Here is a 26,613-nt window from a genome sequence, read left to right as displayed (position 1 = left end):
AAAGTTGAAAAAGCGAGAAACTGTAAAACGAAAAATAAAAAAATCTAAAACCTGAAAAATCTAAAAACTGAAAAGCGAAAATTACAAATCGAAAAACTAAAAAATTCAAAAATTGAAAATGTTCACATTGAAAATTAGAAAAATTACAAAATCAGACTTTTGAAAAACCGAAAAATTGAAAAAAAATACTTTTTAGTTTGTTATATGTAAAGGACATTTTCCATAAATAAATTAATGATAATAATTCAAAAAGTCGGAAAATGAAGAACCTAAAATTGAAAAATGAACAATTAAAAAATCTAAAACCTGAAAAAAAATCTAAAAATTGAAAAATCTAAAAATTGAAATTTTTTATGGTGAAAATAAGAAAACCTATAAAATCAGACCTCTGAAAAAACGAAAAATTGAAAAATAAAGAAGATAAAAAACCGGAACGAAAAATTGCACACCAAAGAATTGAAGAAATGAAAAATTGAAGAATAGAAAAATTGAAAAATTAAAAAATGAAAACTCGTTGCATTGCAAATCAAAAAATTGTCGTGCGAAAAATTGAAGAAAAATAAAATAGGAAAAACAAAAAATTATAAAATTGAAACTCATTAAAAAATCGGAAAACTGTAAAAATAAAGAAAATGTAAACTGAAATTGCCACCCTCCAAGGAAATCTAGAAGCTACAGAATTTAAAGTCATCTGTTTCCTTAAAGTCGCTCAACTTCATCAGCTAATTTAAATTTTCTCTTTTTTATTTTATTGCGATTCACTCCAATAGTTAACGTTTCGGGGACTAAATATGAAAAATTAAAGAATCGAGAAATCGAAAAATTGCAAAATTAAAAAGTTGAAAAACCGAAAAACTGAAAATTTGAACTTGAAAACTCAAAAAAAAGAGAAATTACGCCATTGGTTTTGACTTTATACAGGCAACGAAAATCGCAAAAAATTGTTATAGTTAATTTTTCAAAGAAGTTGGATTTGTTGGGCTGTAAGTACATGGGCGAGGGAAGTTCCGTCGAAATAACCTTCGACGAATTTTTTTCCTCTCGTTTATAAATCCTTACTAATTATTATTAGGAATTCTTAAACCCAGATAATTTTGAAAACCTCGTCCACGATCTCTCATTACAAAACGCAATCATCTCCGTCTTTGTGCCTCTGCTAAACTTTCTCTCCGACGCAACCTCCTGCCGTTGCATAACCCAATAAATTTAATTACGTTTCTATCGGTTTATCTCCGTGGCCATGAACTAATCTCCTCCGATCACATCTCCGAGACAATAGAGATGAAGCCCGAAACAGGATGATAAAAACTCGCATTCCACCGTAAGGGCAAATGTTTACAGATTTGGAAATGGCCTGATCAGGTATGCGACTGCTCGCTATAAATCTCCTCCGGTCCATTGTCCTCTCGTCCTCAGCTCGGGCACGTCGTCATTTTCGGCCCGATCCCCGAAAATAAGCGGTTTACTCACCTCGCAGGAGCACCTTCCTAATGCTCCTCCTCGACGACGTGCAGTTCCACCGTCGGTTCCTGAACTGGTACTGGCATTCCTTCTGGCCCAGCTCGACGCCGAGGGAGATCTGAGTCAACAGCACCGGCTTGTTGCATATGTCGGCCATTTTGCCGCGGAGTCGTTTGGTCTTCTTGCAGATTTGACGGGGGTCCATTACCAGCTGGCTTCCGGCGGCCCTGGAACAAAGCAAGGGTTACAAGTTACAAGGTTGGCGCACTCTGTCGTACTAATGTCTATCGGGCGGAGAATCGTAATGATAATGACGACATCATGACCGGTGATTTGGGTATCGAAATGACTCGCTTTATTTGAGTGAGGACGGTAATGGGGCGATTATAGTACTCGCTATCGTAATGGGTTTCATATAATCTCTTTTCAACATTGCAATCAATTACAGTATGAACTGATTTCATCTGATCTGACATGATTAGATCAAACCAGACCAAACCAGTCCAAACCAGATCCGTCTAGATCGAAGCAAACCAAATCTAATTTGATTTGATCTGAGTAGTACTTATAAATAATTTCTGTTTTACATTGCAGTCAAAAATAATCCTGAACTCGTCCTATCAAAAATCAAAACAATACAAAATTTAAAAATCGAAATATTGTAAAATTGAAATATTCAAAATGAAAGTTCAGAAAATCGAACAATTGAGAAATCAAAAAATTGCAAATTTAAAAAATTTAGAAATTGGAAAACCTAGGGCTTGAAAATTTGAAAAAATGAATAAACGAAAGATTATTAAATGAAAAAACGAAGAATTGCTACATACAACCGATAAAATGAAAACTAAAAAATCGGGAAAATGAAAATCAAAAATTAAGAACTTGAAAAATTGAAAAACTGCATCGATAACCGGAAAAATCGAACAATCTCGTAAGACTGAAAAATTGAAAAACAGAAATATTGTAAGTAGGAAAACTAGTAAAATCGAAAAATTGAAGAAATGAAAAATTGAAATATCGAAAATTAAAAATCGAGACTAAAAAATCGAAAAATTAAGAAATCAAAAATATGGAAATTAAAACAATTGAAAACACGTAATACATCTAAAAATGAAAAATTGATAAACTGAAGGAAATAAAAAATTCGAAAATGGGAAATTAAACGCGAGAAACGGAAAAATTGAATACTGAACTTACGAAAAATTGTAAATTTGAAAAATTGCAAAACTGGAAAAATGCAAATCGAAAAACTGAAAAATGGAAGATGGAAAATTGCAACAATGGATTAAACGAAGTTATAATTCTTCGTTTGAAACTGAGGAAACTAAAAATTGAAAAATATAAAAATCGAAAAATTGCAAAATTAATAACTCAATATCTCGAAAAGTTGTAAGATAGAAAAATTTAATAAGAAAAATTGAAAAACAAAAATATTGTAAGGAGGAAAACTAGCAAAATCGAAAAATTGAAGAAATGAAAAATTGAAATATCGAAAATTAAAAATCGAGACTAAAAAATCGAAAAATTAAGAAATCAAAAATATGGAAATTAAAACAATTGAAAACACGAATACATCTAAAAATGAAAAATTGATAAACTGAAGGAAATAAAAAATTCGAAAATGGGAAATTAAACGCGAGAAACGGAAAAATTGAATACTGAACTTACGAAAAATTGTAAATTTGAAAAATTGCAAAACTGGAAAAATGCAAATCGAAAAATTGAAAAATGGAAGATGGAAAATTGCAAAAATGGATTAACCGAAGTTATAATTCTTCATTTGAAATTGAGGAAACTAAAAATTGAAAAATATAAAAATCGAAAAATTGCAAAATTAATAACTCAATATCTCGAAAAGTTGTAAGATAGAAAAATTGAGTAAGAAAAATTGAAAAAAAAAAAATTTTAAGGAGGAAAACTAGCAAAATCGAAAAATTGAAGAAATGAAAAATTTAAATATCGAAAATTAAAAATCGAGACTAAAAAATCGAAAAATTAAGAAATCAAAAATATGGAAATTAAAACAATTGAAAACACGTAATACATCTAAAAATGAAAAACTGAAAAACTGAAGAAAATAAAAATTCGAAAATGGGAAATTAAACGCGAGAAACGGAAAAATTGAATACTGAACTTACGAAAAATTGTAAATTTGAAAAATTGCAAAACTGGAAAAATGCAAATCGAAAAATTGAAAAATGGAAGATGGAAAATTGAAAAATGGATTCAGCGAAGTTATAATTCTTCGTTTGAAATTGGGGAAACTAAAAATTGAAAAATATAAAAATCGAAAAATTGCGAAATTAATAACTCAATATCTCAAAAAGTTGTAAGATAGAAAAATTGAATAAAAAAAATGTTGTAAGGAGGAAAACTAGCAAAATCGAAAAATTGAAGAAATGAAAAATTTAAATATCGAAAATTAAAAATCGAGACAAAAAAATCGAAAAATTAAGAAATCAAAAATATGGAAATTAAAACAATTGAAAACACGTAATACATCTAAAAATGAAAAATTGAAAAACTGAAGAAAATAAAAATTCGAAAATGGGAAATTAAACGCGAGAAACGGAAAAATTGAATACTGAACTTACGAAAAATTGTAAATTTGAAAAATTGCAAAACTGGAAAAATGCAAATCGAAAAATTGAAAAATGGAAGATGGAAAATTGAAAAATGGATTCAGCGAAGTTATAATTCTTCGTTTGAAATTGGGGAAACTAAAAATTGAAAAATATAAAAATCGAAAAATTGCGAAATTAATAACTCAATATCTCGAAAAGTTGTAAGATAGAAAAATTGAATAAGAAAAATTGAAAAACAGAAATATTGTAAGGAGGAAAACTAGCAAAATCGAAAAATTGAAGAAATGAAAAATTGAAATATCAAAAATTAAAAAATCGAAAACTTTTTCAATTTTTCGTTTCTTCAATTATTGGATTTGCAATTTCTCTGTTTTGCACTTTTTCAATTTTTCTTATTTTCAATTTTTTTGTTTCTCGATGTTAAATTTTTCTATTTTCTAATTTTTATTGTCATCAAATTTTCGAATTTCAGTTTGTCAATTTTTCATTTTTAAATGTAGGTACTTATTTCATGTTTTCCATTGTTTCAATTTTCAAATTTTTTGGTTTTTTAATTTTTTTGATTTTTCAGTTTCTAGCTTTTTTTCTAATTTTTGATAATTAAATTTTTCATTTCTTTTCTTAAATTTTTCGTTTAGAAATTTTTCGATATTACTAGTTTTCCTCTTTACAATTTTGCTGATATTCAATTTTTCATTTATTCAGTTTTTCGATTTTACAATTTTTCGATTTTTCGTTTCTTTTTCGTTCCTTAATTTTTAATTTTCAGATTTTACAATTTTTCGTTTGCTCGATTTTTCAAGTTTGTGACTTTTATTAAAATTAAAACAATTGAAAACACGAAATACATGGTTCATGGGATGAAAAAAGTAATCGAGGAACTGATTACTGAAAACAAAAAACTACGTGTGGAGATAGAGGACATGAGGGGGAAAAAGAGGGAAAGTAATATTGAAATGAGTCGTGTTGATGATGATGCTGTTGTAGAAGAAGCCATGGATAGAATCTATCGCTCTAACAATGTTATTGTCCAGGGTCTTCAGGAACCTCATGGTGATGATGTACAACGAAAACGAGCTGATGAAGATGCAGTTAAGAATCTTATAGGCCCAGTTATTGAAGGTAATCAGGAATATCAGATTTTGTCTGTAATTCGCTTAGGAAAACCAAATCAAGAACGTTCTCGTATGGTTAAGGTTGTCCTCAATAGTTCAGCTGTGGTTAAAAAATTGGTACGCCATCGATTCAGCAACAATATTTTCTGCAATGTTGATCTTACACCTCGTCAACAGACTAAGGCTTATGCTATTAGAAAAGAATTTAGAAGTCGGCGCAACAATGGTGAGGAAGACATAAGACTAAAATACACAAATGGTGTGCCAAAAATCGTCAGTACAAAAAATGTGTAGATTTCCAGCAGGCAAGATTTCCTCGTTCACGTACATCTTTAAGTGGAAACATTGTTTATCAAAATGTGCGAGGTCTAAATACTAAAATTACGGACTTTTATGTGAATTGCTCTTCATTGGATGCTGACGTTGTTATTCTAAGCGAAACATGGCTTACCAGCAATGTTAGTTCAAGTGAGTTATTTCCTTGCTTTTTTAATGTATATCGATCCGATAGAATTACTGGTCGTGGTGGAGGAGTTTTGGTGGCAGTGAGGAACCAGTATGTTGTAAACAAGCTTGATGTTAGCTCACCGGTACCATCTGTTCAACTTTTAGGCATAAGAATTTCTATAAGCAGTAGACATATTATTATTCTTGCCATGTACATTCCTCCTTCACTCAGTCTTGATGTTTACACTTCTATCTTTGACTACTTGGAAAGTGCCATAGACTTCTCAGTTCCCGTCATGTTATGTGGCGACTTTAATATCCCGGAAATTTCTGAATGTGTGACAGGTACAAGGACAACCCAATTATTTAACATCTACACACAGTTTCTGGCGTTAAATAACTTGGTTCAACACAACAGCATTCTCAATCGCAACAACAGAATATTAGATTTAGTTCTGACGACAGAAAGTTTAACAGTAACTGTAGACAAACAGGAGTTGACATTAGTTACAGAGGATAATCATCATCCTGCTCTAAATATACAACTGGAATTAGTGAACCTGGATAGTGTACCATTTGTACATGGGACTGATGACTTGAGATTTAACTTTCACAGAGGTAATCTGGAAGGGCTCTACCTATCACTTGCTGGGACTGACTGGTTGCCAGTTTTAGATGCTGCTGATCCTACTCTGGCCTGTGAGAAATTCAATGAAATCATTTTTACCAACATCTCCCAATATGTACCAATTTCAAAGTCCTTTGGTCAGCGGGAAAATTACCCTGTTTGGTATACTAGATCTGTTATCAACAAAATCAAAACAAAGAATAGACATTGGGATATTTATAGAAAAACCAAGTCAGTATATCATCTTGATAAAGTGAAGAAGTTACGCTGTGAAATCAGAAAAGACATTAGGTACACATATTATGAGTTTATAAGAAAATCTGAAACTTCTCTACAAAGCCATCCGAAAAAATTTTGGTCGTTTGTTAATGAAAAAAGAAAGCCACGAATGTTCCTGGTCTCATGACCTTTGAGAATCATACCTTGACATCTCAACAAGATATAGTCAACACATTTGCTAGTCACTTTAAAAGTATGTACAACTGCGATAACAAGAACCATGTCTGCGATGTAATATGCCGTGATAATTGTGAAAATATCTGTGATAACTGTTTTAAATATTGTTGTCCATCTTTTGATGTTAGAGTAGACTGTGTAAAAAATGTTATTTTAAATAGGTTCTCTATAAGTGACAACGACATTCTTAAGGCTGTAAAGGGTATAAAAGCGAATAATGTCTCTGGTGCTGATAACATACCGGCATTTTTGATTGTAGATTGCATAAGTTGTTTTCTATCTCCACTTTGTCATATATTTAATCGGATATTAATATCTTCACAGTATCCAACAGTATGGAAAACGTCAAATGTTGTGCCAATTTTTAAGTCGGGTGACAAGTCGAACATTAAGAACTATAGGCCCATATCTCTCATCCCAAATTTTGCTAAATTGTTTGAGTGCATATTAACAGATGCTATCTATGCCCATGTGAAATCTGATATTATAACTGAACAACATGGTTTTGTCAAGGGCCGCTCCACTACAACTAACTTATGCGAATTCACGCAGTTTGTCTCAAATGCTTTAGATAAAAGATCACAAGTTGATGCTATATATACCGACTTATCTAAAGCATTTGACAAAGTTAATCACTGTATTTTATTAAAAAAGTTGGAAAGTTTTGGTTTATGCGATAATTTAATATCTGTTCTTAAATCTTGGTTAACTGATAGGCAACAACGAGTTTTGTGTAAAGGATTTAGATCGTCGATATATAAAGTTAACAGTGGAGTTGGTCAAGGATCAAATTTAGGTCCTCTTCTTTTTATTATATTTTACAACGACGTCGTAAAAGACTTGGGATGTAGGGCATTTGTGTACGCCGATGACTTAAAACTGGCAAAAGTTGTCAATAGGGCTGAGGACTGTTATGAGCTACAAACCAGTTTAGAAAAGTTACTGCATTGGTGTAATAGTAATAAGTTTGAAATTAACAAAAGTAAATGTAAAAAGATTACCTTCTTTCGTACACGTGAACCTATTTCCTATTATTACAATTTAGATGGTTATGTACTTGAGAATTGTCAACAGATATCTGATTTAGGTGTTGTTATGGACTGTAGTTTGTCATTTGCCCCACACATCCTGCATGTCACCAAGACTGCTATGCAACAGCTAGGATTTATTCGTCGTAACACCATGGATTTTGTTAACATACAATGTATCAAAATACTTTTTTATGCTTTAGTAAGGTCAAGAATGGAATATTGTTGCATTGTATGGAAGCCGTATTACCAAAAATATATTGACTTGTTAGAGAATGTCTTGCGCAAATTTGCAAAGTATTTATTTTTAAAAATGTATAATAGGTATCCAAGCAGACACTGTGATCAATCTAGCTTATTGTCTATTGTCAATGAACAACCTTTAATAAGAAGAAGAAATGCAGCTAGTTTAATTTTTCTACAAAAACTCACTTTAGGTCAGATATGTTGTCAGGAGCTTCTCCATGAAATCAAATTCAATATCCCAAGACAAATTAGCCGATGTCCAAAGTTATTTTATTTTGCTATACCCAATACTTTTCATCATTATAACTGTCCATTGATATATGCTTTTCGCTTATATAATTCTGTTTGTGATGGTCGTCTAGATATATTTTTTCATAATTTTAGTAAAGCTAATGTAAGGAAACAATTGTTGGAATTGAATCATGTGTAGTGTACCAATGTTGTGAGCATTATGTGTTTATTGTAAATTTAATATTGTTTATGTGTTTATTGTAAATTTAATATTGTTCCTGTGGTTGTATCCACTATGGACTATATATTAGTCTGCTGGATAAATAAATTTATTATTATTATTATTATTATTATTATTACATATGAAAATGAAAAACTGAAGAAAATAAAAAAATTGAAAAAGGAAAATTAAACGAAAAAATTGAATATTCAAGTTACGAAAAATTGTAAAACTGAAAAATTGCAAAACGAAAAATTGAAAAATGGATTCAGCGAAGTTATAATTCTTCGTTTGAAATTGGGGAAACTAAAAATTGAAAAATATAAAAATTGAAAAATTGCAAAATTAATAACTCAACATCTCGAAAAGTTGTAAGATAGAAAAATTAAGTAAGAAAAATTGAAAAACAGAGATATTGTAAGGAGGAAAACTAGCAAAATCGAAAAATTGAAAAAATGAAAAATTGAAATATCAAAAGTTAAAAAATCGAAAAATTTTTTCAATTTTTCGTTTCTTCAATTTTTGGATTTGCAATTTCTCTGTTTTGCACTTTTTCAATTTTTCTTATTTTCAATTTTTTTGTTTCTCGATGTTAAATTTTTCTATTTTCTAATTTTTATTGTCATCAAATTTTCGAATTTCAGTTTTGTCAATTTTTCATTTTTAAATGTAGGTACTTATTCCATGTTTTCCGTTGTTTCAATTTTCAAATTTTTTGGTTTTTTAATTTTTTGATTTTTCAGTTTCTAGATTTTTTTCTAATTTTTGATAATTAAATTTTTCATTTCATTTCTTAAATTTTTCGTTTAGAAATTTTTCGATATTACTAGTTTTCCTCTTTACAATTTTGCTGATATTCAGTTTTTCATTTATTCAGTTTTTCGATTTTACAATTTTTCGATTTTTCGTTTCTTTTCCGTTCCTTAATTTTTAATTTTCAGATTTTACAATTTTTCGTTTGCTCAATTTTTCAAGTTTTTGACTTTTATTGCAATTAAAACAATTGAAAACACGAAATACATCTGAAAATGAAAAATTGAAGAAAATAAAAAAATTGAAAAAGGAAAATTAAACGAAAAAATTGAAGATACGAAAAATTGTAAAACTGAAAAATTGCAAAACGAAAAATTGAAAAATGGATTCAGCGAAGTTATAATTCTTCGTTTGAAATTGGGGAAACCAAAAGTCGTAAAATCGAAAAATTGAACGATGGAAAAATTGAATGAAAAAAAAATTATTCAATGAAAAAACGAAAAATTGTGATATAAATCTGAAAATGAAAATTAAAATATCGAGAAAATGAAAAATAAAAACCAAAAACTTGAAAAATTGAGGAAAACGAAACATTGAAGAATCGAAAAATTAAAAATTAAGAAACTGTAAAATCGAAAAATTAAAAATCGATAAACTGAAACATCGATAACCTGAAAAATCTTCTAAGATCGAATAATTGTTAAATCGAAAAATTGAATAAATGAAAAATTAAAAAACGAAAAAATTGTTAAGTAGGAAGACTAGTAATATGGAAAAATTTCTAAACGAAAAACTGAAGAAATGAAAAATTGAAATATCAAAAATTAAAAATCGGGGGACTGAAAAGTCGAAAAATTAAGAAACCAAAAAATTTAGAAATTGAAACACGAAATACTTCTAAAAAATAAAAAATTGAAAAATTGAAGAAATGAAAAATTGAAATTTCAAAAATTAAAAATTTGAAAAATTAAGAAACCAAAAAATTTGGACATTAAAACAATTGAAAACACGAAATACATCTGAAAATGAAAAACTAAAGAAAATAAAAAATTTGAAAATGGAAAATTAAACGGAAAAATTGAATATTGACGATACGAAAAATTGAAAATTGAAACTACGAAAATTATAAAATTAAAAAATTTAAAAATTGAAAAATTGCAAAACGAAAAATTGAAAAATCAAAGATTGAAAAAATGAAAAATCTAAAAATTAAAAATTGCAAAATTGATAACTCGTAAGATCGAAAACTTGTACGATGGAAAAATTGAATGAAAGAAAAATTATTCAATGAAAAAACGCAAAATTGTGATATAAATCGAGAAAATGAAAAATAAAAACCAAGAACTTGTAAAATTGAGGAGTCGAAAAATTGAAGAATGGAAAAACTAAAAATTAAGAAACTGAAAAATCGAAAAATTAAAAATCGATAAATTGAAACATCGATGACCGGAATAATCTTGTAAGATCGAATAATCGTAAAATCAAAAACTGAATACATGAAAAATTAAAAAATGGAATAATTGTTAAGTAGGAAGACTAGTAAAATCGAAAAATTGAAGAAATGAAAAATTGAAATATCAAAAATTAAAAATCGTTACACTGAAAAATCGAAAAATTAAGAAACCAAAAAATTTGGAAATTAAACAGATTGAAAACACATCTAAAAATGAAATATTGAAAAACTGAAGAAAATAAAAAATTGAATACTGAAAATACGAAAATTGAAAATTGAAACCACGAAAACTGTAAAATTGAAAAATTGCAAAACTGAAAATTTAAGCGAAGTTGTAATTCTTCGTTTGAAATTGAGGAAACTTAGCTAACCTTAGATAACTCCAATGCTGTAAATCCTCTGGATCTTTTAAATATTTCCGACATTGTAGAAACTTAAAATCCTTGAGATCCTTTAGCTTGTTGAGATCTTTCACATACATTATACCTATCCATGATATCCTTCACATCTTTTATATTTTTTGGGTTTTTGGATCATTCTAGATTCTGTACATATTCTAAGAGAGGTTAGCTAATCTAGTTCCTTTAAATTCCCTAAAACCTTTAAAGCCTCTAAATGTAGACGCTTTAATGTTTCAGAATTTTTAGATTTTTTAAATCTTTTACATCTTTTAGGTATTTGAGATCATCCACATCTTTTCCTATACCCCTTTTAGTATCCTGTAGAACTCTTACATAATTTAGACCCTTAATATTTATTTAAAACCTTCCTGCTCCTCTATGTCCTCGGACAAGTTTACCTAGTCTATATTCCTTTGTAGATTCTCTCCTTTCGATCTTTGAGATCCTCCACATCTTTTGGATATCCAAGATCTTGTAGATCTCTTAGGATATTATAGAGCTTTTACATCGTTTAGATCCTTTCAGTTTTTTTAATTCTTCTGGACCCTCTATATCCTCTGAAGAATTTAGCTAACCTATGTCCCCAGATAATCCCGATCCTGTATATCCTCTGGATCTTTGAAATCTTTGAGATATTTTAGAACCTTAAAATTCTTCAGATCCTTTATCTTATTGAGATCTTTCACTTTCAACAGATCCATGAGGTCATTCACATATTTTATATTTTCTGGGTCTTTTGTATCATTCTAGATTCTCTATATCATCTAGTGACTTTGGCTAAACTGGATCCTTGAAATTTCCGAGACAATCTAGATCTCCTAAATCTTCTAGACAGTTTAGATTTTCCAGGCTTTGTACTTTCTTTTTCCTTTCGATTTTTGCGATCCTTCACATCTTTTAGATCCTTTAGGATCCTCTAGATAGACTTTACATCATATAGATCATTTATAAGTTCTTTGAATCCCTGTGGATCTTTATATCCTCTGACGAGTTTAATTAATTTATCGCTAATAATCCAGATCCTCTAAATCCTCTAGATCTCTTAAACTTTAAGACATTTTATCTTCAAATTCTTTACATCTATTGAATGTTTGAGATACTTTAGATCCATGAGGTCCCTCATATCTTTTATATTTTCTACGTCTTTTGAGTCCTTCTAGATCTTCTATGTCCTCTTGAGGATTTGGCTAATCTGGGTCTTTTAAATTCCCCGGATAAACTATATCTTTTAAGCCTCCTAAACTTTGTCGATTGTTTAAAACCTTCACATCTTTGAGACTATTCGCATTCTTAAAATCACATCTTTTGGAAACCTTAGATACTATAGATCTTTTAGGATCCCGTACGGCTCTTACGTCGTTTAGATCTTTGTGGGTCCTCAAAGTCATCGACAAATTTAACTAAACTACATCCCGAGATAATCCAGATCCTCTAAATAAAAATATCTTCTAGAGTTTCTTTAAATTCTTCGGGTCCTTTAGATGTTTGAGATCTTTCTCATTCTTTAGATCTATGATGTCCTTTAAATCTTTTATATTCTTCAGGTTTTTTTTGGGTCCTTCTGAATCCTCTATATCCTGAGGCTTTTACTTATCCGGATTCTTTAAATTCCCTAGACAACTTAGATCTGCTAAATCGAAAAATTAAAAATTGGGAAACGGAAAAAAAGAAAAATTGAAAAATTGAAAATCAAGAAACTGAATCACCAATAACCATACTCAGTCAGATCTAATATGCTCTGAGGAGAATAATTTCTTTCTAACACTGCGATCAATAGGACCAGAATGATCTGACTTCACTTAACTTGATCTGACCTGACTTGACCTGACCTGACCTGACCTGACCTGACCTGACCTGAGGTGCCCTGACCTGACCAGGCTGGACGAGATCATGTCAAATTCTATCTAACCTGACTACAAAAAATAATTCATTTTTAAAACCGCAATTAATAATTGCATGTAACCTGACTTGATTTGACTGACTTGACCTGACTTAATTTCCTGACCTAATTAACTCGACTAGATTACCCCTGTAGATATATCTGAATAAAAGAATAGTAGTGTTTCCGGAATTTACGAAAAATAAAAATCCATTTTTATTTAATCAGACCAATTAACTGAGTCGTTTATCGATTTTTGAAACATATTGTACAGATACAAAAAGCAGATTTTAAGATATTCTCTAGGCCAATTTGTTGTTGCGTTAACAATTTTATTATTTAAATTATGGATGCCATATCAATTTATGTACTTATAAATAATGGACTCGCTTTTAGTTCTTGCTTAATTTCCGTCCATTAATTTTTTTACCACTTACCAATTCTTCATTAATTATTGCGTCACAACCGTCCCCCAACAATTTTCATAATTCATCACCAATTTCAATGAAACTATAAAATCTCTAAACGACCTTTTCTCGAGCCCGGCCCTGGACCCCCGTCGCGGCCATCCATCCGTCCAACCCGAACGCGTATCGACGTCACCACGCCAATAACTTTTTATTGCAACTAATTAAAATTAATCAAGTTAATTCGAGCGCAGTTAATCCCAGATACTAATCTAAAATTAAAAATGTTAAATCTGTTATACGAAAACACTGTTTAAACACATTTACAATCAACAGGTCGTTATGCAAATACCTCCGACTTAAATATTTTATTTATTTATACGGGATGTTTACTTGTTAGAAAAATGTTGCAAAGAGATAATTTTTATGTAACACATAGTAAGAATCTGTAAATTAAAATAAACATGGAAATATTCGCTGAAACGCGATAAAATTTGAAAATACTTTCGCAAGGTTTGACTGCCGTGTTCGCATAAATCAAGTGGGAAAAGTTGAATTACGCCAGCCCGGTTTGCCCCATATGGGCATAAAAGTGATCGCTGGAATTGCTGGGACGAGTGGCTAAGCGAGACGCGACGTGCGGGAGGTTTATTTAAATTAAACGTATTTTTATTATTTAAACGTAAATATTTGTCGTACTAATTATATGGCATTTTAATAAATTCTTAATTCATTAACAGTTTTTTGTTATTTAATATTAGTTTTAATTTTATTGGTGTGGGAACGGCGCTGATTGTTATTCGAGACAAACATTTCGAAAATATGGATTATTATTCGGGAAATACGTAAGAAATTTTAATTTGATGTGAATTCGTTTTTAATAATATAAATTAGGCGATTTTTTTGGTTTATTGCGTTTAACGTTAAAGTTTAAATGTTAATGAAAACGATATTATATAATGCTGGATTTATGAGAGAAATTTAATTAATCTCGGAGTTTAATTGGTGCTTAAATTAATAAATTGTGGATAAAAGCTGATTATGGAAATAAATTTGGTTTTTCTAAATGCAGCATTAGAAATATTATTTCTCGCTAGTGGAAACTGCCGTGGATATATTGTGAAGTCAACCTAAATTCGGTTTTACAACTTTTTTATTAACAACAAACATCTGAAACATTCAGAGTGAAATTTAAATTTTCGATTTCAAAAAATAATTATAGTTTAATTGTAATGTAGAATTTTATGGATAAACAAAATGACGAAAGTGTTTATAAGTATTACGTTTTTAAATGACAACATTTTTAAAAAATTGAACCACTACTGACTGTGTTAAAAGTTAATTATTTCTTTTAATCAGGTCAGATGAGGTTTTAAATACTTACTTATATGATAATAGGGATAAAATTTTGTAATTTACGGAATTGTGAAAAAATCTGGTTGCCCCTGGTGTCTTTTTTTGTTGCGAATAATCTTAGAGACCTCTGGTGTCTTTATCTAATTGTGAAAGAATTTTGGAAGAACTTTGTACCTATTTCGTTTTAAAAGAGTTTGAGAAAATCCAGGTCCACTAGTGTATTTTTTTTTCATTGTAAAAGAATCTTGGGGGACCCTAATTTCTTTTTTTTCCATTGATTAAGAAACTTGAAGGCCCTGATGTCTTTCATTTATAAAAAATATGACAGAATTTTGAAATTCCCTTTTGTATTGTTTTTAAAAGAATTCACAGGTTCCTATGTTGTTTTTTTTCAATGGTGAAAAAATCTTGGGACTCTCCCTGTTTTTTTACAATAATTTGAATAGAATCTTGAAGGTCCTAAGTATCTTTTTTTCTAAAAAAATATGAAAAAATCTTGAGGGCCCCTTGTTTTTCATTTTAATTGTGAAATATTCTTGGAAAAATTTTGGAACAACTTTATATCTATTTCGTTTTAAAAAAGTTTGAGGAAATCCGGTCCCCTAGTGTTTTTTTTATAGTAAAAAAACTTGGGAGGTCCTAATTCCTTTCATTTTCATTGATTAAGAATCTTGAAGGCCCTAATATCTCTCTTTTTTAAAGAATATCAAAGAATCTTGAAATTCCCTTCTGTTCCGTTTTTGAAAGAATTCACAGTTTTAGAATCCGTTGCTGTTTTTTTTAATTTGAAAAAATCTTGGGCCCGCTCTTGGCTTTTTACATTAGTTTGGAAAGAATCTTGAAGGTCCTAAGTATCTTTTTTCTGAAAAATATGAAGAAATCTTGAGGGCCTCATGTGTTTGTCATTTTAATTGTGAAAAATTCTTGGGAGGCCCTGGTGTCTTTTTTTGCGAATAATAATCTTAAGAACCTCTGGTGTCTTTTTTAAATGTGAAAGAATTTTGGAACAACTTTGTACCTATTTCGTTTTAAAAGAGTTTGAGAAAATCCAGGTCCACTAGTGTATTTTTTTTTCATTGTAAAAGAATCTTGGGGGACCCTAATTTCTTTTTTTTTCCATTGATTAAGAAACTTGAAGGCCCTGATGTCTTTCATTTATAAACAATATGACAGAATTTTGAAATTCCCTTTTGTATTGTTTTTAAAAGAATTCACAGGTTCCTATGTTGTTTTTTTTTCAATGGTGAAAAAATCTTGAAAGTCTCCCTGTCTTTTTACAATAATTTGAACAGAATCTTGAAGGTCCTAAGTATCTTTTTTTCTAAAAAAATATGAAAAAATCTTGAGGGCCCCTTGTTTTTCATTTTAATTGTGAAAAATTCTTGGAAGAATTTTGGAACAACTTTATATCTATTTCGTTTTAAAAAAGTTTGAGGAAATCCGGTCCCCTAGTGTTTTTTTTTTATAGAAAAAAATCTTGGGAGGCCCTAATTCCTTTCTTTTTCATTGATTAAGAATCTTGAAGGCCCTAATATCTTTCTTTTTTAAAGAATATCAAAGAATCTTGAAATTCCCTTCTGTCTCATTTTTGAAAGAATTCACAGAGTTTTAGAATCCTTTGTTGTTTTTTTTTTCAATTTGAAAAAATCTTGGGACCGCTCTTTGCTTTTTACATTAGTTTGGAAAGAATCTTGAAGGTACTAAGTATCTTTCTACTAAAGAATATGAAGAAATCTTGAGGTTCTCTTGTGTTTTTCATTTTAATTGCAAAAAAATCTTGGGGGCCCCTAGTGCCTTTTTTTTATTATGAATCAGTTTTGGAGGAACTACCTATGTGTTTTGTTCAAAAGAATTTGAAGAAGTCCTAGAGTCCCCTAGTGTCTTTTTTTATTATGAAAGCATCTTGGAGCCCATGATTTTTTTTATTGACTAAGAATATTGAAGTTCGTTTTTGTTTTGTTTTTTGAAAAAATTTGCAGTTTTTGGATTCTTTTTGTCTTTTTTTAATTGTGAAGAATTTTGAGGGCGCCTGGTATATATTATTTTTAGAATGTGAAAGAATCTTGGTGTCAAAACCTCAAATCGTACAGGTATCTAAAGCAAAACTTTAAATACAGGATGTTTCATCAGGCAAATGAATAAAATGAAATAACGTCTTTAGTGTATTTAATTTATGACATGAAAGCAAATTAATAAAAACTTTTATAAATATTAATGCAATATTTCCAATTTTTAAATATTTTCGGAGCTACATTTTTTAGACATTCCTATTTTCCAACTTATTTAGTGGACACTATACGAATTTTTCAATTTTAAAGAAAATTATTTAGTCCGTAACTGGTACTTTATTAAAAGAAGAAATTAGTCAGAATTTACAAAGAAATTCTCGTTAAACTATCAACAACAAATAGTCAAATAATACAATGTATGACAAAAAAAGTTATAAGATAAAAGCAAAACCGGAAAACTCCGTCAAGGTTAGATCAGTAAAACGTAATTGTTGAAGGTTTTATTATTATTATTTATACTTATATCCGTCATGACTAAAAAAGTGAAGAAATAGAGAAAAACTAACTATTTAAACTAAAAATTCATTTAAATTATTAAAATTAAAAAATAATTTTTACATATACAATAAACAAAGTAACACAAATGACATTTCTCTTACATCACCGCATTCGTTTCATGGCTTTACACAATACCATTTTTTTTATGGCGCTATCAATATTATTTAAAATATATAGTTTTTTTTAGTTGTATTGAACTCAGTATAAAAACAAACTCCCTTTTACACTCTGTATAAGTATAACACCAACAAAAATGTAAGATTTTCCATCTCGATGACCTTGACCTTAATGGTCCAACCTTGACCGTTATAACAACACTGCTCCACATAAGATCCATTTTCTCACTTTAAATTCACACTACTTCTTACCATTATTACCCACTTGTACCATAAAATTTCAACAACAATCCCAAACCCGAAAACCTATTCCAAAACCACCGAAAACCGTCCTCGATATTTGTTTCCGCCAAAGACACACCTCCTCAACCAATAAAAGCAATAAACAGCTTAAATAAACATGGTTCTTCATTGAAATTTTGTCGAAAATTGCTAGATCTGGCGATCGCTTCCGGGGCCAATCTGTCGCCGTCCATTGGCGTAACAATGACCGTGCCGTCCCGACTCGTCCAATAAAACCATCGATCGCTTATCGCTATCAGCTCCTGATTGTGTGTCCTTGGCAGAGGTGTGAGCTATTGATATCGGTCGTCCTCTCCAATCAGGCGCTGGGACGTCCCCCAGGTACCCATTGGTCGTCGGCGAGTGCCACAAGAGCTGTGTCCAGGCCGGTATTTCACCGACCTTGAGTACCATCGCCGTACCATCCATGGCACAGTGCGCTCCCCATTCGGCGTCGCGATTCTGGGTGATGGTCAGGCGAAGGTTAAAGTTGCCGACACGAGACACAATTAATTTGGTTGGTTTGAGTTGTATCCATTAGTTTGATCATGTGATAATATTTTAATTTAGTTAAGTAAGTTTTAACAATTTTTTTGTAGGTTTTAGAACACTCCCAACTATGTTTTATTTAATTTATAATATAAATAAACTTAATGTGAGTATGTTGGTAGTTATTTTTCCAGGGTATTTTCATGAGTTAGGGTCACTAAACATGAAAACTAAACCCGAGTTTATTCATGACGTTCCAATAAATTTTCTTGTTCTTTGTTTTGTTGTATCAAAACATGCAACATTTTTATAACAAACACAAATTTTATTTTTATTTTTAGCGTATTTAAAGTTAATTTGAACTTTTTTCAAACCAGTGTTGTTTTTCCCCACATTATCCAAAATAATGAAAATTTCAAAATAAACTATTTTTGGTGAAACTGCGCTGATATTTTATGACGTTTTTGTTTCCAGAACCGTTGGCAAAAAGTAGGTCAATCCTCCATAATTTAAAACAATTAATTAGGCAAAATTAGGCCGTTAAAGATAAATATAAATGGGTCAGGATTGATGAAACTACCTATAGCTCTATAAGAAACGCGAGAAATAAGAGACGATGGGTCATTATTTTTGGATTAGTTTTTTAAAAATTACCAAGCGACTTGATTAATTTTACTAATAAAAAAAAAAACAGATTTTCCCAATTTTTTAAGAATCTTAAAGCACCTATTTTTTTTTAATATTGTAAAAGAATCTTAGAACCCCTTCGATTTTTTTCTTTTTTTGATTTGAAAGATTCTTTGGAGTCCCTGGTGTTTTTTTTAAGAATTTTAAAGAATTGTGGGGACTTCCTTGCATGTTTTTTAAAGATTGTGAAACAGTATTAGGTCCTACTATCTTTTTTTTGAATAGTGAAATAATATTGAGAGTTCCTGGTGTTTTTTGACATCGTACTAAAATCTTGTCATTTTTTTCAAGAATGCGAAAAAATCTTGTGACAAATTTTGTTTTAATTCTGAATAATTTCGAGAGATCTCGGAAGCTCTTGGTGACTGAATTGTGAAAGAATTTAAAAATTCCTTGTGTTTTTTCAGTTTTGAAAAAATCTTGGAAGCCCCTCAAAATTTTTGTATTAAATTGAAGGATTCTTGAGAGCCCCTATTTTTTGAAGTGGAAGAATCTTGGGGACCCCTGGTGTTTTTTGTTTTAATTTGAAAGATTCTTAGAGGTTCCTGTGTTTTGTTTTCAAACATTGTAAAAAATCTTGGGGGTTTTTGAAATTTTTTTGAAATTGAAAGACTCTCGGGAGCCCTGGTGCCTTTTTTTTTCAGAATCTTAAAGAATCTTGGGGGCTTCCTTACACGGTTTTTCAAAGAATGTGAAAGAGTTTTAGGTCCTAATATAATTTTTTTTAATAATGAAATAATTTTGAGGGTTCCTGGTGTTTTTTGACATCGTACTAAAATCTTGTCATTTTTTTCAAGAATGCGAAAAAATCTTGTGACAAATTTTGTTTTAATTCTGAATAATTTCGAGAGATCTCGGAAGCTCTTGGTGACTGAATTGTGAAAGAATTTAAAAATTCCTTGTGTTTTTTCAGTTTTGGAAAAATCTTGGAAGCCCCTCAAAATTTTTGTACTAATTTGAAGGATTTTTGAGAGCCCCTATTTTTTGAAGTGGAAGAATCTTGAAGACCCCTGGTGTTTTTTGTTTTAATTTGAAAGATTCTTAGAGGTGCCTGTGTTTTGTTTTCAAACATTGTAAAAAATCTTGGGGGTTTTTGAAATTTTTTTGAAATTGAAAGACTCTCGGGAGTCCCAGGTGTCTTTTTTTTCAGAATCTTAAAGAATTTTGGCGGTTTCCTTACACGTTTTTTCAAAGAATGTGAAAGAGTTTTAGGTCCTAATATCATTTTTTTTTAATAATGAAATAATCTTGAGGGTTCCTGGTGTTTTTTGACATCGTGCTAAAATCTTGGCATTTTTTTCAAGAATGCGATAAAATCTTGTGACAAATTTTGTTTTAATTCTGAATAATTTCGAGAGATCTCGGAAGCTCTTGGTGACTGAATTGTGAAAGAATTTAAAAATTCCTTGTGTTTTTTCAGTTTTGACAAAATCTTGGAAGCCCCTCAAAATTTTTGTATTAATTTGAAGGATTCTTGAGAGCCCCTATTTTTTGAAGTGGAAGAATCTTGAAGACCCCTGGTGTTTTTTGTTTTAATTTGAAAAATTCTTAGAGGTTTCTGTAAAAAATCTTGGAGGTTTTTGAAATTTTTTTGAAATTGAAAGATTCTCGGGAGTCCTTGGTGTCTTTTTTTTCAGAATCTTAAAGAATCTTGGGAGCTTCCTTACACGTTTTTCCAAAGGGTGTGAAATAGTTTTAGGTCCTTATATCATTTTTTTTTAATAATGAAATAATCTTGAGGGTTCCTGGTGTTTTTGACATCGTACTAAAATCTTGTCATTTTTTTCAAGAATGCGATAAAATCTTGTGACAAATTTTGTTTTAATTCTGAATAATTTCGGGAGATCTCGGAGGCTCTTGGTGATTGAATTGTGAAAGAGTTTGAAAATTCCTTGTGTTTTTCAATTTTGAAAAAAACTTGGAAGCCCCTCAAAATTTTTGTATTAATTTGAAGGATTTTTGAGAGCCCCTATTTTTTGAAGCGGAAGAATCTTGAAGACCCCTGGTGTTTTTTGTTTTAATTTGAAAGATTGTTAGAGGTTCCTGTGTTTTGTTTTCAAAATCTTGGGGGTTTTTGAAATTCTTTTGTAATTGAAAGACTCTCGGGAGTCCCTGGTGTCTTTTTTTTCAGAATCTTAAAGAATCTTGGTGGTTTCCTTACACGTTTTTTCAAAGAGTGTGAAAGAGTTTTAGGTCCTAATATCATTTTTTTTTTAATAGTGAAATAATCTTGAGGGTTTCTGGTGTTTTTTGACATGGTAAAAAATCTTGTCATTTTTTTCAAAAATGTGAAAAAATCTTGAGACAAATTCTGTCCTAATTCTGAATATGTTCGAGAGATTTTGGAAGCTCCTGGTGATTGAATTGTGAAAAAGTTTGAAAATTCCTTGTGTTTTTCAGTCGTGAAAAAATCTTGGGGACCTCTCAAAATTTTTTGTATTAATTTGAAGGATTCTTGGGTGCACCTATTTTTTGAAGTGGAAAAATCTTGGGGGAACCTTAGTTATTCTGTTTTAATTTGAAAGATTCTTATGTTTTGCTGTGTTTTGTTTTCAAACATTGTAAACAAATCTTGGGAGATCTTGAAATTTTTTTGAATTTGAAAGACTCTCGGGAGTCTCTGGTGTCTTTTTTTTTAAGAATCTGAAAGAATCTTGGGGGCTTCCTTACATGTTTTTTTCAAAGAGTGTGAAGGAGTTTTAGGTCCTAATATCATTTTTTTTTAATAGTGAAATAATCTTGAGGGTTTCTGGTGTTTTTGACATCGTAAAAAATCTTGTCATTTTTTTAAAAAATGTGAAAAAATCTTGAGACAATTTCTGTCCTAATTCTGAATATGTTCGAGAGATTTTGGTGGCTCGTGGTGATTGAATTGTGAAAAAGTTTGAAAATTCCTTGTGTTTTTCAGTCGTGAAAAAATCTTGGAAATCTCTCAAAATTTTTTGTATTAATTTGAAGGATTCTTGGGAGCCCCTATTTTTTTGAAGTGGGAGAATCTTGGGGAACCTTGGTGTTTTTTGTTTTAATTTGAAAAATTCTTAGAGGTTCCTGTGTTTTGTTTTCAAATATTGTTAAAAAATCTTGGGGTTCTCGAAATTTTTTTTAATTTGAAAAACTCTCGGGAGTCTCTGATGCCTTTTTTTGAGAATCTTAAAGAATCTTGGGGGCTTCCTTACATGTTTTTTTAAAGAGTATGAAAGAGTTTTAGGTCCTAATATCATTTTTTTTAAATAGTGAAATAATCTTGAGGGTTCCTGTGTTTTTTGACATCGTAAAAAATCTTGTCATTTTTTTCAAAAATGTGAAAAAATCTTGAGACAAATTCTGTCCTAATTCTGAATATTTTCGAGAGATCTTGGAAGCTCCTGGTGATTGAATCGTCAAAGAGTTTGAAAATTTCTTGTGTTTTTTCAGTTGTAAAAAAATCTTGGAAGCTTCTCAAAATTTTTTGTATTAATTTGAAAGATTCTTGCGAGCCCTATTTTTTTGAAGTGGGAGAATCTTGGGGAACCTTGGTGTTTTTTGTTTTAATTTGAAAAATTCTTAGAGGTTCCTGTGTTTTGTTTTCAAACATTGTTAAAAAATCTTGGGGTTCTTGAAATTTTTTTGAATTTGAAAAACTCTCAGGAGTCTCTGATGCCTTTTTTTAAGAATCTTAAAGAATCTTGGGGGCTTCCTTACATGTGTTTTTAAAGAGTATGAAAGAGTTTTAGGTCCTAATATCATTTTTTTTAAATAGGGAAATAATCTTGAGGGTTCCTGTGTTTTTTGACATCGTAAAAAATCGTGTCATTTTTTTCAAAAATGTGAAAAAATCTTGAGACAAATTCTGTTCTAATTCTGAATATTTTCGAGAGATCTTGGAAGCTCCTGGTGATTGAATCGTCAAAGTGTTTGAAAATTCCTTGTGTTTTTTCAGTTGTAAAAAAATCTTGGAAGCCTCTCAAAATTTTTTGGATTAATTTGAAGGATTCTTGGGAGCCCCTATTTTTTTGAAGTGGGAGAATCTTGGGGAACCTTGGTATTTTTTGTTTTAATTTAAAAAATTCTTAGAGGTTCCTGTGTTTTGTTTTCAAACATTATAAAAAAATCTTGGGGTTCTTGAAATTTTTTTGAATTTGAAAAACTCTCGGGAGTCTCTGGTGCCTTTTTTTTAAGAATCTTTAAGAATCTTGGGAGCTTCCTTACATATTTTTTTAAAGAGTGTGAAAGAGTTTTAGGTCCTAATAACATTTTTTTTAAATAGTGAAATAATCTTGAGGGTTCCTGTGTTTTTTGACATCGTACTAAAATCTTGTCATTTTTTTCAAAAATGTGAAAAAATCTTGATTGAATTGTGCAATACTTTGATTCCTGGAAGCACCTGTTTTTTTTTGAAGTGAAAAAATCTTGGGAACCTTTGTTTTTTTTTTTTTGTTTTAACTTGAAAGATTCTTAGAGGTTTCTAGGTTTTGTTTTCAAACATTGTAAAGAATCTTGGGAGGACTAGATTTCTTTTTTAATTTGGAAGATTCTCGGGAGTCCCTAGAGTCTCCTATTTTCCTGTTTAGGAATCTTAAAGTATCTTCGGGGCTTCCTTGTCTGTTCTTTTAAAGAGTGTGAAAGAGTATTCCTAATATCTTTTTTTTAAATAGTAATAGTATACTTCGTAAGATACGACTGATTTTGGAAAATGATATAACTTCCATGAAAATAGGGGGCTGGTGGGCTGAGCTAGTACTTGCTAAGATAAGACGGATTTTGGCAAATCGTATATCCTCTAAGAAAATAAAAGGTGGGTGGATGGGGTAGTTTATTTCCTAAGATACGACTGGTTTAGGAAAATTATATATCTTCTATGACAATAGAGGGTGGGTGGGCGGGACTAGTGTTTGCTAAGATAAGACTGATTTTGGCAAATGGTATAAACTCTTAGAAAATAAAGGGCGGGTGGGCGGGGCTAGTATACTTGCTAAGAGACGACTGGTTTCGTAAAATGATAAACCTTCCATGAAAATAGAGGGGGGGGGTGGGCGGGGCTAGTATACTTCTTAAGATAAAACTGGTTTTTGGCAAATGATATGCCCCCTAAGGAAATAAAGGGTGGGTGGGTGGGGCTAGTAGACTTCCTAAGATACGACTGATTTTGGAAAATGATATACTTTCCATGAAACTAGAGGGTGGGTGGGTGGGACTAATATACTTCCTAAGGTAAGACTGATCTTGGAAAATGATATACCTTCCACGAAAATAGAGGGCGGGTGGGTGGGGCTAGTATCCTTCCTGAGATAAGCCTGATTTTGGCAAATGATATACCCTATATGAAAATAAAGGGCGGGTGGGCGGGGCTAGTATTTTCAACATCAAGGGTGGTCACTAGAATGAAGAAGGTATGGGTGAGCAGGGTTACTGTTTGCTTGTAAGTCTCTGTAAAAAAAGCTAAACCCAGCTCCCCTCCCCCCATCTCTTTTCTCTATTTTACTGACTTCTCTTCGTCTTTTTTAAATCGTGAAAGAATCCTGTCTTTTTTTTCAAGAATGTGAAACGATTTTGACATCTTATGTTTTGTTTTTGAAACAATTTCGAAAGATCTTCGAGACCCCTGACGCTTGATTTAAACAGTTTCAAAGCGCCTAATGTTTTTAAACATGAAAGAATTTGGGAACCGATTTAAAAAAAAATTTGGAAGCTCCTGGTGCTTTATTTTTAAAAGAGCTTGAAAGAGTTGTAAAGTCTTAGTAGATACGTCTGGTGTCTTTCTTTTATTAAAGAATCTTGAAGAAACCTTAGTGGTACAAAATCTTAGGGACCCTTGATTTTTAAAAATACTAAAGACCTTCAGCTTTGTTATTAAACCAGTTTGGAATTTGAATACCCTAAGCCTGTTCATAATTAAATATTTCCAAACTCTCAAAGACGTCTAGAAGTTTACAATTAAGTCAAGCCATTTTAAACAAATTTCACAGATTCTATTAATTGTTCTAAAAAATATGCGCGGCCGACACTTGATTTTTCAAACTTGTCGAATTTGAAAGGAACCATGTGTTTCTCAAATCTTGTAGTGATTGATGTGTTTATAAATCTCGGACTTTTCATGAGGTCCTACTTAACATTCACGTTGTCAAGAAAAAATTCATCTCGACTCCTTTGAAAACTCCAACATTCTGGTGATTGAAACGTATAGAAGTGAGTCAAAGGCGCCTTCTCTGGTTTATTTTTCCGAAAAGTTGATGCTTCAGACACCCATTTCGGAAATTCCAACCTGACTGTTTATAATTTAGAATTGAATTGGTGATCGGTCTGTAAATTTGACGATTTTGAGCTTTCTTCATTTAGAACGGGTGTTGCAAAAATGGTAAAAATATCGTCCACGTACTATTGATAAAATAAATTAATTCAAGTGGGATTTAAAAAAAGTTAACACGATGCTTGTTTGTAAATAGACGGCTCTTTCATTCAGTACTTTCGGTTACTTAAAAATAGTATTTCTGTGTAAACGAATTGATATTTTTGGAAAACTCCAAAATGCCGATTTATTCTATTTTTTCCTCCATCACGCAACCACAAAAGCAGTCCAAAACTCCTGTTGTCTAGTCGTAGCTCATTCGACGTAGCGCCGCGAATCTTGAATGTAGATGATGAAGTATGTTGTGTGTCTAAATCCAGAGTTAATGAGTCCATTAACTAATCATGGCGTTTGAGCATTAAACCCAGTGTTTATAAACAGGAGTCAAGTAGACCTGGACATGCTTTATTCGCACCATCACCTGTGCTCACACCAAAATAAACCGTGCTCTATCTGTTGATGTCTTTTTCCATAAACACTCGTATCATTGCGGTCTAGCACCGCAGGGGGCAGAACCGCCCGCTGAAAATGGCACTTGGACTTTGCATTGTTTTACGAAACATTCTGTATGTTTACCAATTTTTCCTCATGGCTGTGTTTATTTATAAGCCGGTGTATGATCAGTTGAAAATGTTATGCTTCCAGTACGTACCTTTTATCATAATAAATACGTGTTGAGTAGTTTTTAATAACAGTGGAAACCACGTGGGGCGACGGGGAAAATTTTCAGCACGTGTACTTATCACACTTGTATCAAACTCCTCGCTGCCACTTCCCGTCGTCTAAAAATACGATTTCGCAACGACCGCAAATGTGAAGGATAACTTTTACATAAGCCCAAAAATCGATCAAATATAGCCCAGCTATTAATAGAATCCCCATCAGTCGGCGCCTTGTCTTTAACGTATCAAAATCTGTTTTGGGAATTGTGATACGCATCAGCTCGGAGACATATTTAATAAACAATCTGTTGGGTCATTGCTTCGCAGAAGACCCTCTAGGAGGCTCCTCTACATAGAATTTGGCAACTCCTCGAGCAATAACAATAATACAGGCGAAGAGTTAAAATAAATAAAATTTCACCTTGCACTAACTGTTCTGTGTTATTTCCGCTCTGTCAACAGATGATTTCTCACACTTCAATCTGAGGATCTGTTCAACGTAGCGCGGGTTACACTAGGCTTAAGGGAGTAGTCGATTGATCGGGAAGACAGATGACCCACTTGTTTCGCCAGGCAGGAGCGGATTAGGGACGCTTTCGGGCTTCCAGGCAACAGTAAACTCATGTCAACACGTAATGTTTTATCAAGATGGTCCGTTACAACTTTTTTCAGAATTACCTTATATAGAGCTTTGGTTTTTATTCGTTCGGTCAAGAAAAAGTCCGTTAAAATGACTGCGGCACGTATCATTTGTATCTAATCAGTTATCACAATCAGTCCAATACTCTTAAATTTCCGCGCTCTGTTTATTTTAATGCG

At 31.2% G+C, this 26,613-nt stretch overlaps 1 protein-coding gene across 1 annotated transcript in view; it reads right to left on the bottom strand.

Moving 5' to 3' along the window:
• The window catches only part of LOC135133546 (protein Wnt-6-like), a 76,921-nt gene that overhangs the window by 20,876 nt on the left and 29,432 nt on the right, over positions 1–26,613 (bottom strand). Inside the window, exon 2 of the mRNA XM_064061997.1 lies at positions 1,471–1,688. Coding sequence (XP_063918067.1) covers positions 1,471–1,688 — 218 coding nt within the window. The remainder of the gene's footprint in view (positions 1–1,470; positions 1,689–26,613) is intronic.

Source organism: Zophobas morio, unplaced genomic scaffold (assembly GCF_036711695.1).
Source record: "Zophobas morio isolate AGI-343-1 ecotype UQ-CSIRO unplaced genomic scaffold, CSIRO_AGI_Zmor_V1 ptg000022l, whole genome shotgun sequence".
Taxonomy (NCBI): Eukaryota; Metazoa; Arthropoda; class Insecta; order Coleoptera; family Tenebrionidae; genus Zophobas; species Zophobas morio.
This window is presented reverse-complemented; position numbering and strand designations above follow the sequence as displayed.